This window comes from Zingiber officinale, chromosome 7A, assembly GCF_018446385.1.
Source record: "Zingiber officinale cultivar Zhangliang chromosome 7A, Zo_v1.1, whole genome shotgun sequence".
In the NCBI taxonomy this organism is placed as follows: Eukaryota; Viridiplantae; Streptophyta; class Magnoliopsida; order Zingiberales; family Zingiberaceae; genus Zingiber; species Zingiber officinale.
Window position 1 is genome coordinate 43,924,431 of NC_055998.1, and position 12,205 is coordinate 43,936,635.

The 12,205-nt window shown below is 37.9% G+C and overlaps 1 protein-coding gene across 1 annotated transcript; it reads right to left on the minus strand.

Annotated features, from left to right (window-relative positions):
* Window positions 1-3,024: 3,024 nt before the first annotated feature.
* On the minus strand, window positions 3,025-4,357 carry LOC122001366 (glutathione S-transferase 3-like). Its single transcript, XM_042556080.1, has 3 exons — window positions 4,163-4,357; window positions 4,019-4,067; window positions 3,025-3,620 (listed from the first exon to the last, which is right to left on the minus strand). Exons 1-3 carry the CDS (start codon window positions 4,310-4,312, stop codon window positions 3,166-3,168), a joined length of 654 nt encoding a protein of 217 aa, XP_042412014.1. The 5' UTR covers window positions 4,313-4,357; the 3' UTR covers window positions 3,025-3,165.
* Window positions 4,358-12,205: the final 7,848 nt, after the last annotated feature.

Consider the following 12,205-nt stretch of genomic DNA (forward strand, 5'->3'; position numbering starts at 1 on the left):
GCTACTATCCATGGCTTGGATGTCCCGACCTGTATGCTGGGTGTATGTCCAGACCTGTTTACTATTTTGCTATCCATGGCTTGGATGTCATGACCTGCACGCCAGGTCTGTATCCAGACATGTGATCCTTGGCTTGGATGTTCCGACCTGCACGCCAAGTCTGTGTCCAGACCTCTGATCCTTGGCTTGTACGTCCCGACCTGCACGCTGGGTCTATGTCCAGACCCGTTTACTATTCGCTGCTATTCATGGCTTGGATGATCCGACCTGCACGCTGGGTCTGTGCCAGACCTCTGATTCTTGGCTTGGATGTCCCGACCTGCACGCCAGGTCTGTGCTAGACTTGTGATTCTTGACTTGGATGTCCCGACCTGTACGCCAGGTCTGTGTCCAGACCTTTAATTAACTTGTAGTCTCAGTCCTCAGCTATATCTGGCCCGCGGGCCCGTTTATTGCCCACTATCAGGGTTGATCTTATAATTTCTTCCTTTGACCGCCCTATCAACTGAGACTTTGACTTTGGCCACGTAAGTTTAACTTTTGACCTCCCTACTCACCACGTCAGCTTGACTGCTGACCAGCCATGGAGGCTTGACTTCTGACCTTCCTGACCTCCAAGTCAGCTTGACTCCTGACCCTCTTGTGGTATTGACTTATAACCACATCATCATACTGACCCCACAAAACATGCACTGTATCATTAGAACATAAGATATTTAAAGAGATTTCATAATTAAAACCTTGAACTTAAGATAAATTTAATTGAAATATGAAGCTCTAGCTGGCATTGGAAAGTTCTTTGAAGCATCTTTAATAGCGAAATAGAAAATTCTAGTGTCATGAGTATTTCCTTCCCAACCAGGTAATACAAATGTGAAACACATATCAAAATCACATGCCACCATTACATTTTGTGTTGGACTACCTTTTCTACCAATAAATGGAACATGCAAGTGACACGGTATTGATGCTTTGATGTAAGTACCGTCGTCCCCTCAGGGCGGTGTGATGATAAGATATGAAGTGTTGCTATATTAGATCATGAGGTCAAAATTCGACATGTTCGAGTATGTCTTCCCCCATGTATTGGTTACCGCATTAATGACTAATAATCACTCATGATTGACTATTTTCATGTTGACCTAGAGATGAGTTGACGGGGACGCTAGGGGTACGTGAATCACCTTTTTTTTTTTTTTTACTATATTTGATGTGAGTGTCGTTAATTGCACCAATACAATCCTGAAAATTTGTATAAGCAAGTGATATGGACTATGAATATAACATCTAATAACGATGATATATTTGAGAAAATTTATGAGCATTTACCTTAAAATAAAAGAAATATCAGGAATTTTCTTGAATATATGGATGAGTATTGTTGTGATTAGAAAATGACTTTATCCAATTAAGCGACATCTTTGAACAAGATCTTAGGACATTATGAAATGACATACTAATAGTATAATCAGACTGTTGAAAAGATTCTTGTACTTGTCTGTAGAAATAACTAATAGCATTGCTAGGAATCATTATTATTATGGCTCAAGTCTTCACCTGATGCATGAGCTGAAATCAATTAAGTATGGTCTTAGGGTCAAAACTCGACGTATTCGAGTATGTCTCCCCTTCGTGTCTTATCATCTGTACTAATGGCTAGTAATCATCCATGATTTATCTCATTCGTGTTGACCTAGGAACAGATTGACAAAAGCTTTGGGACAAATGAATCATCTTTTATCATATAAAATTATTTAAGTAGCCCTTTGTTGTATGTCCCTTTGCATCTGATCTTACAACCACTTTAGCTGTAAATCATCTCTCTTGATTGTTAAAAATAACTCTCTAACTTTAGGTTTTAAAAACAACTGTGTTACGTACATTTATAAACTACTACCTTCTTAAATTCCAGAGACATACAATTTAAAGCCTCCATGTAGTCTTTTATACTGTATTGTCTCACATTATCAGTCGACACTTGAGATGATTGTGATTCACTTTATATTGTATCCGCTCTGGACACTTTACAATTTTTTATGCAGTCTGATGATTTCTTTTACTTTTCATGACAGATAGGAGTAGAAAACGGGTTACTTTTTCTACGTGAGCCTCTCTCCATGTTAGTTTATCGTGTGTCATTTGTTTCAGTTGTATGGTCGATGTCAGATCTGTCAACCTCACTAGAATATATATTAATGTCATCTTCTAGCTCATCTTGCAAGTGTTGTGGCATTATTCCAGAGCTGGATGCTCACACACCGTTCCCAGTAGCTACAACATCTGAAAATAATAGATCTTGATCGGTTACTAGTACAGGTCCTCGATCTCTGATCGATCTCTAAACTTGGCAGCTTAATTGTGATAATAATAAAATTGAAGAACTTACTCGAATTTTCAATTACAATTTTTTACTTTGACTTCAGTTCGGTGTCGGCAAAGTTAAAACCCTGTGACTCACATTGTCTACTGACAAAACCCCAATTTTTTGACTCATTGCTTGGCTTTGTGCTATTCAGCATCAAACACAAAGAGTCTACGTAATAGGCTAGCCACCGACAATGTAGATCGGAATTCGATTGTTACAATATGGCCGGCAACATCAGGGCATTGCTGTTGGAGTAGTGTGGTCAAATCTACCATTATTGTGATGCAAAAGGTGATAATGTTCACCCAGCGCCCCTCCCAGCAGGTAGGCGGCCTCTCCTAGGTGGGAGGAGGAACTTATTTAGGAATGAACTCAGAGGATTCCTTGCTCCTATGATCCAAATCTACCCTCAGCAGCGGCGTAGCAATGATCTCTGCTTGCGGGTGAGCGGTGGAAGAATGTAGAGCTCTTACTGCGCCAGTGATAGAGGAAGTAGTTATATTGCGTTGGGACTAGGTGAGATCGGTCAAATAACGAAGAGTGAAAAGGGATTCAAGAGGAAGCCGACTTGTGACTTCAAGAGGTCTTTAAAGTGATGTATAAAAGCCAGAGCTTTGGTACGGTGCCACAATGGAAATGCCTAGCTAGCAAAAGAATCATAGTGGAACAACCGCTTTATTGTTATCGTCTGAGAAGATGAAAGCGAAACAGCAGAAGATGAAAAGCTTGGAGAGGCCATCGGAATTCTATTTCCATTCATTCATTCTCCCCAAGCATCAAAGCAACAGAAACATTACCGATCAGAAGGGAATGCCGGCAGCGGTCTTGACCCAGGCGGGACGGGCGGAGACGTCCTTCCACCAGGCGAGCAGGTGAGGACGAGATGTGACAAGTGCGGCCTTGGACGTCTTCAGCAGGTAGTTGGTGTAGGGGATGTGATTGAGGTCGACCAAGGTGAAGTGCTCTCCGGCGAGGTACTTGTTCTGCGCCAGACGCGCCTCGTACACATCCAACACCTTCTCCAGCTTCGCAGCCTGCGCCTCCACGATCGCCTCGTCGGCCGTGGCTTTGACAAGCATTGGCTTGATCAGCGCCTCGAACACCAGCGAGGCGATGGGCGGCCCGAACTGCTGCGACTCCACCTCGAGCCAAATCTCCACCGCCGCACGCTCTGCGGGGGTTCCTCCGGAGAGGAGGAGGTCCGGCCCGGCCTCCGCGTACTTGGTAGCGATGTATCGGTTGATCGCCCGCGACTCTGCGTATCCGATCGACGCATAAAAAAAATTAAAAAAAAAAAAAGTGAAGGAGATCAATCAGATCCTTGGACGCCCAAACTTAAAATTATTCCGACCAAAGAAACAGAGAAGATTAGGAGAAATTTTCATTTTATCCCATATTTTAGCTCTGTATAATTTTAACTCTTATAATTTCAAATGTTAAATTTTAATTCTTACTGTTGGTCAAATAAAAATAAAATATATCTATTTACATGCAAAAAATCATAATTTAAATTAAGAATAAATTATCAAAATATCTTTATTTCATTAATAAGTAATATTTAGAATACTAAAGGGCAAAACTAAAAATAGGGTTTAAAAAAACCATAGGGAGCGAAATGAAAGTCTCTCGTCAGAAGCGAAGTAGATAACTCACCGAAGAGGACGACGTCTCCGTCCTCCAGAACTGGGATCTGGCCGAAGGGCTGCAAATTTTAAGAAGAGCAAACGATTGATATGATAACAAATTAGAGAAAGTAGAAACGGAATAAATTAAAGAGGATGGAAGAACAAGAATTACGTTGAGGGCAAGAAAGTTAGGGTGCTTGTGCGCGCCGGTGCGGAGGTCGACGATGACGAGCTCGTAGTCGAGGCCTTTCTCGTTGAGGGCCGCCAGAGCTCGGATGGTGTTGGTGGACGTGGGCATCCCGTAGATCTTGATCCCTCCCATCTCCGCTATTCTTTCGATTCTCAATTTGGTTTATTTTTTTCCCCCCTTGGCAGCTTAAATTGGGAGTCCCGCGGAGCCGTGCTGGCCCACATGCATTGATTGTCATGAAGTGGAGTTGGTAGAAGTTTCCTGTTTGACAGTGACTCGGAGAGGAAGGAAGGAGAAATCAGAGGTACCGGAATGGAACAACCAGGCGCGTCTGAACGGGCAATTAAAATGTGATAAGTAATGAATGCTTGAGCTCGATAAATCGAAATAAATGCGTTTTATGTTTCTAGAGCGAATACTTAAGGGCATCTCCAATTCATCATCAAAATATCAAATTTAATATCAATTTAATACCAAATTACTCCAATCCATATATTAAAATTCATCCCAAATATGATAATGTAAATAGTGCAATACCAAATATAGTGTTGTACTATTCACATCATCATATTTGATGATGAAGAGAATTTTTTATTTTATTTTATTATATTATTATAAAATTAAATGTAATTAATTAATAATTATTATTTTCTTTATCTTTATTTATAGTATAATTAAATGTAATTATTATTTATTATAAATTTAAATTAAGTGTATTTAATAGCATATTTAAATTTTATTATGTATATTTGTAAATATTTAATTTATTAAAATTATTATTTTAATTTTATTTAATATATTTTAATTATAATTACATTTATAAATTATCACTAATTTCAAATATTAAAAAAGAATATTAAGAAGTATTAATTTTAAATATAATAATTATCATATAAAAAAAATTATTAAGAATAATAGAATATTCTAAAGAATATTTTTTTTGTGTGATATGATGATGATGGGTTGGAGTTGAAATAGTGTTTGGTGTTAAAATAATATTATTTTGATGTGAAAATTATACCATATTTAATGATGTGAGTTGGAGATGGTCTAAGTGAATGTAGACAGAGTTTTTTTGTTTAGTCAATGGAATAACGCAAACTCTTTTCCCCTCTGCAGTAACGGTGCGGCCTTTTTTCAGCAATTTAACAAACGACCATTTAACATTTGAAAGACTTCTTTTCAATTTGTAAGCATTAAATATCCAATCTAATTTTGATGAATGACGAGCTGGATTAATAAAATCTATCATTACTAATATTTTCTGATTTATTTGGATAACTAATAGAAAACTTCCATAGAAAACTTAATTGAATATATGATATCAAATAAACAAAAAAAATATTATAAAATTGCCACCGACAGCCACCATGAATGACCGAAAAGTTATTGACCAAGTCGATCCATAAAATTATAATCACGCAATTGGGGTCTCCTACTTGGTGACCACAATAATCGGTCCCTCTGGCTACAAAATTATTATCAAGTTGATCCGTGTTTCTAGCCATAAGTTTGCGACAACAAGGTTAATTATTGCATGCCTGTGAAATCAAAATCTCTGATTGATGCCACGAGGTAATGGTACAACGCTTTTTTAAGTTTTCAAACATCTCAGAAATTCTGAGTATGATTTTTTTTAATACTGTTGATTTAAAAATTACTCAACTGATAAATCAACGGCTACAAACATTTTTCAATTTATTCATAGAATACTTTCATGGACTAAATCGATACTCTTTAAAATTATTCGGTCTATATTGAATATCTCATGATGGCAGCCGCCATTGACCACTGATTTTTGTTATTATTTTTATATTTTTTAATGAAATATATTTTAGAAAATAAATGCAGTATTTTGTAAATATTAAAGCCGGTTGAATTCTGGGAACTGGTATTGGCGTATTGCGCAATGGATCACAATGACGTTTCACGGCGTTGCATTCCCACTTAAATACCGCTCATTTTATGATGAGAATTATGGATGCAATTATGTCCGAGAAATAATTTACCTTTTCGATAACATTTAAGATCAGAATAATAAGAGGAGATTTTACTTATGCGATGAATATATTGGAAAATTTCCATATAGATTGGAGACAGGGAGAAATAAATCTTTATAGATGGGAGACAAGAAGTATGGTACGAGAATTAGATTCTTGACAAAAGAATAAACTTGAGTGGATCATGGATATGATGTAAAGGTGGATAAAGATCCGGAGATGAGAAGACTCCAAGCATGAAAGTCTTATAAACAAGAGATTCAATTGGCATCACGTAATACTAGGCTAAGATAAAAGCATCAGTCAATTGATATGTAAATCAATCAACTGCTACTTTAAAAATACATTCGGATCAAATTATTAATCGATTGATACGTTTCATCAATCGATTGATGTCAACTTAAAGAAGAATAGAAGTAAGTGAGACTCATTTGTTCTGCTCAACTGATGACATCAATCGATTGATGTTGAATATCAATCGACTGATGTTGAATATCAATCGACTGATGTTAAATTGAAGAGTACAGAAGTGAATGAGATTTGCATACTTTGTTTGACTGATGTGATCAGCCAATTGATGTTGGACATCAATCGATTGCTGTCTAATTAAAAAACACAAAAATAAGTGGGACTCATGTGCTCTATTTGACTAATGCGATTAGTCGATTGATGTAGAACATAGATTTACTGATATCAAATTGAAGATCACATAAACGAGTGGGGCTCATGTGTTCTATTTAACTGATATTGAGTTAAAGAGCACGGAAGCGAGTGAAACTTGCTTGCTCAATTTGACTACAGTCGAATGATGGTTTATATTAGTCGTCTAACGTTCAAATTAGAGACAAAATAAGACAGATTTCAGAAGCGTCAATGCCCGAGATAAAAAGTTATCGAAGACCATATCAGTCGATTAATATTGCGAAACAATCGGCTTATGTCTGAAATAAAGACTTTGACTCAAGAGCATTCATATAAAAGCAAAAAAAAACATTCAAAGGGCTAGACCTCTCATTCCAAGCCAAGTTTTTTTATGCTATTTGATTACTAAGAAGTACTTGAGCTAAATAGTATTTAGGCGTCTTTATCATCTCAGCGCGTGGTAGAGGGAGGTGAGGTGACATCTTCCGATTAGTCAATGCACGTCAAATCCAAGCGCCTCAAAGGAATTGAGGCACCTGGGATGAGATAGAGTCGATTAGGAGGAGCTCCACTAAGCTCTCACCACATTAGCAACTGAGGCATCTTAAAGGGATAGAAGCGCCTAGAAGTGGGTAAGCTGCAACGAGCTCAGATCTGATTAGTTTTGATCTAGGCGCCTTAAAGGCATAGAGGCCCCTGGATCATCCTTTATAAGGAGGGTCCAAGTAGAGCCAAAAATGTCAATCACTACTTTCACATTTAGATTTTGTAATCTTTGAATTGTTAGTGGATTGTCTAACGAAAGCGATCGACGATCGCATGCCTTGGAGTATGAGTCGTCAAGGGCTTCAAACCAAGTAAAAGAAACTTGTGTTAGTTTTATTATTTATTTCTGCTGTGAATTTAACTTGAGTTTTATAAAAATCGTGAAAAAGTCACGAACACTATTCACCCCCGTCTAGCGCGCTTTTCAATCCTTTACATACATGTATGTGCAATAATATAAACCAACACTAAGGCCATTAAACTTTCAATGTGGGACTAAAAACCTATTCACAATGATGCCTCTTTTTTCCACCTCTTGTTTTTCATTCACATTTCTAACAATCCCCCACATGAATGGAAACAGGGTATGTGATAGCATTCAACAGTTTTGTCTAGTATAAGATAGGTAAGTTTTACCCTTTGAACCTTCCCTTATAAAGATTTGTTTGTTTACTAGCTGACAGTAAATATGATATCCTTGAATTGTTCTGTCATTTGTATAAGCAATGACATATCTTATCAGAACTCTCCCTAATACAACTCAGTTCTCGTAAGTGTGTTCATTTTTAGCCATGAATACACCTAGTTCTATAAGAAGTTCTAAGAATTGTATCTCTAATTCTTTTCGAAGCAACCCCACTTCTTTCTCACATAAGTGATCTCACAAGAGTATTCCACATTACTCCATTGGATCATTAAAAGTTGTGTACTTAACTTCCATCCTTCATTGATCTATTGAGTCATCCCCCACAGTGAGCAATTTTGTCCATGCAGTTAGGTTGCCCCTTTAAACGTAGTTCTTGGGATCTCAAATCTACATAGGTTGGGTTTCCTTTGCACCAACATTTCTTATCGACATCAAACTCATCCCTTGTGATGAACTTGCAGCTAACTCTCTGTTTAACCCTTTAGTTAACAGATATTGTAGGTTATCCTTTGGTTTCACATAGTCAACAGTGATAACTCTCGTTAAGAATAGTTATCTAATGGAATTATATCTATGACGTATATAACTAGACTTATCATTATACATATGGCTTTATGCCCGATCAATTTCTGATTGACTATCGCAATGTATACAAATTACCGACACCAGTTTCGACTATCTAAGAACATCTTCTAAGAATTTTCATAGTCATTCAACTTCTTCACCATATTTGTCAAAAGCTACAAACTTAGATTCCATCGTAGTTTCGACCATCTAAGAACATCTTCTAAGATTTTTCATAGTTATTCAGCTTCTTCACCATATTTGTTAAAAGTTACAAACTTAGATTCCATCGTAGTTTCGACCATCTAAGAACATCTTCTAAGAATTTTTATAGTCATTCAGCTTCTCCAACATATTTGTCAAAAGCTATAAACTTAGATTTCATCGTAGATCTGATTATTATAGTTTACTTAGAATATTTTCATGAAATGACTACACCTCCTAAAGTGAATATATATCCACTCGTAAACTTAGAGCCTTTTATATCAAATATCCAACCCGCATCGTTGTATCCTTCGATCATAATAGGATATCTTGTATAATATAGTCTATATTCATGAGCATACTTCCAAGTATCTTATTACTCTTGTTATCCCTTTTTAGTACTCAATACTGGGATTACTCGTATATCTACTTAATTTACTTACTACGTAGGTTAAATCTACGCATATACAATATTGGTGCAGGGAGTACTAGATGATTAAAGTTAAGTTTTAATAATAACAAAAGGTTCAAAGTTAAGGATTATTATAGTTCTAATAAGTTTGATTGAGTGTGTAGAAAAATCCTAAGTGAGTTTAGGCAAGATAAAATTCCTAGTGAATACTGTTGGACCCTTTGGAGACCGGCAAGAGGGGAGGGGTGAATTACCCTACAAGATAAAATAACCCTTTCTCGTATTTTCAACTAAATAAAAGCCCTTGTAATTAAAATAAAGAGACTAGTAAAAAGCAAACAAACACAAGGAAGTTACTTGGTTTGCAATCAGGAGATTGCTAATCCAAGGAAAATATGACGCACTATCTGATGTCTCCTTTATGCAGAGTAGCCTCCTACAGCATTAACAGCACAGACAGAAAAGTAAAACACAGAGAAATGAATTACAAGTGAATTGAATAAACTGTCCAGATCAGTGCTATATTTATAGCATTGTTTGGGGCCCCCCGAAGGGTTTTGGGCGCCTTGGGGGGGGGAATAAAATTTTATCCCCCAACGTATAGACTGCGGTTTGACCGCAATTTGGAAAATATCTAGGTCTGGGCACCCGGAAGGGATATGGGTGCCCGGACCAGGAAAGTCAATAGGGTTGACTTTTCTCGGTCCGAGACCTTTGCTCTGGTTCAGCTCGTCTCGGTTCGGGTTTTTCGCTCCGGCTCCACTAGCTTGGGTGATCTCGACCATCCGAAATAGGGCTCACCCAAACCCAAGTTCCGGCCTTCTCCTCGAGCAGTCTTCCTCTCCGGCTTCTCGTCCCTCAGAGTCGTCGCGTGGTTCTTTCTCGTCCGCCAGTGTACTCATCCGCAGCTCACCATCCCTCGGACGCACCGAGCTTGTCGACTCTCTTTCCCGTGCTGTCCTTCTCGCTAGCTGCGTCTCTTGCTCCCGGAGCAATCTTCCGCTTCGGCTTCTCATCCCTCGGAACCAGCACACGCTTCCTTCTCGTCTGCCGGGGTACTCTTCCGCGGCACTTCATCCCTTGGACGCATCGAGCCCATCGTCTCTCTCCCCATGCCGTCTTTCTCTCTAGCCGTGTCTTACACTCGACTTCCTGTGTTTCTAAACTCCTGCACACTTAGACATAGGGTCAAAATACCATAGGAACAATCTTAACTTGTTTGATCACATCAAAACAACCTTAGGGTTCCAACAATCTCTCCCTTTTTGATGTGAGCAACTCAAGTTAAGGTAGGGTAATAAGACATAATAATAAAACAATTAATATTGCAATAAAGTGCAAAAAGATAGGAAAATTTTAAAAATAACAATCTCTCTATCTCCCCCTAGACTTATACTTTTTCTTCTCCTCCTTTGATCACATAAAAAATAAGGTTAAAAAAATCTAAGGGTTAAAACTTAGAAAATATTTTAAAAAAATTATTTCACTGATTTTCTAGAAAAACATTTCTAAGTCAAAATTCTAAGTTAGATATTTTGTAACAAAAGTTTCCAATTTAAATCTTTTGAGAATTTTCTATGTATAAAAATATTTTTGAAGATTTAAAAAAAAATGTTTGATAAACTTTTTTTTAAAGCATTAATTAAGTCTAATTTTAATGTTTTACCAGAAAGTTAATTAAATATTTTATTTTAATATTTTGACTTCCAGGTAGTAGCGAGGCACTAGGCCTTCTTGATTATTGGAGTAACAATGTTACGCTCCGCAAGTGTATGGAAATGTCGCAAGTAATATAAAAGATTATCGTATCCACAGGGACTGGAATAAGCACTAGAAATGTCTCAATGCGAATTAGCTAAACAACTATCCAAATGTTTCAAATGCAAAGTGAAGGTAAATAAATCTAATATTAAAGATCAACAAACAAGAGTTTAGTGTTTTGGGTTATGATAAAGGGAGATTCTAGGAGTTTCAGTTTCTTTGTAAGATTTCTTGAATGTAAATGGTTCACTAATTCTTATCCCTCAATTGCCAAACACTTGTAGAAAGTTGTCGGTTCTCTCTTGCAATAGATAACCGGCTAAGGACTGAGAAATGTATCTAAATATGATCAATTAGACGTGAACCTACGTTGTCCTTACACAGAAGCACACCTATTACTATGCCTTCCTCGGATATCAACATAGAAGCCCACAACTTATTAATCTATCAAGATACAAGAAACTAATCACAAGATCCATCCTACTCTCTTGAAAATTCCTATTTCCTCTTCAAGATTATCTCTCAAACGTCCTTACACGGGCTTGCACCTGTCACGTGGATCCCTCGGATGATCGAGTGAGAGTTTATCTTTACAAAGTCCACAAGAAATCCAAACAATCAATCAAGAATGAGAATTAAGCACAAATCACCATCAATCATTCAAGATCTAATTGATACAAGCAAGACAATGTCATTGAAACAAGAAATTGGCAAATCCATAAGAGATTTCATCAATCCATCATACAAATACTCCCTTAATCCTAGAATACAAGATCTACTCCATGAATCGAGGAAGAATACCCGAAGAAATAAAGATTACAAGCATTTCTTAAATCCCCAATCCAAGAAACCAAGAAAAGGGGGAAAGAGAAAACTTATCTACGAAGAAGCCTCGTCTTCGGATCCAATCCTCGCTCCGGAGTCGAAATCGTCAAGAACTCCCCTCGAATCGCCCAGAAATCCTCCCAAGAATGGGAGGATACCACCAAATCTTGCCTTCTCCCAAAGGGGGAGAGATCCCCTTTCAATTCATGAAGGAGGGTTTAAATAGAGGAGGAAATCGGGCGCCACACGGCCCCATGACACGGCCGTGTGAGATTCACACGGCCATGTCCAGTTCCTTCTCTGCCAAAGCTGCACGGTCGTGTGACTCACACGGCCAGGACCCTTCTGTTCTCTGGAAATGCTACACGGCCGTGTGGTGCACACGGCCACCACCTGCTTGGCCTCTGGAAACCTCACACGGCCGT

Bases quoted from the DNA above. Each gene is read 5' to 3' on its own strand.
- LOC122001366 (XM_042556080.1), bottom strand. From the start codon at position 4,312: ATGGGAGGGATCAAGATCTACGGGATGCCCACGTCCACCAACACCATC. The intron at 4,068-4,162 runs GTAATTCTTGTT...TAAAATTTGCAG, and splicing joins CTAACTTTCTTGCCCTCAAC to CCCTTCGGCCAGATCCCAGT. The intron at 3,621-4,018 runs GTGAGTTATCTA...TCGGATACGCAG, and splicing joins CGGAGACGTCGTCCTCTTCG to AGTCGCGGGCGATCAACCGA.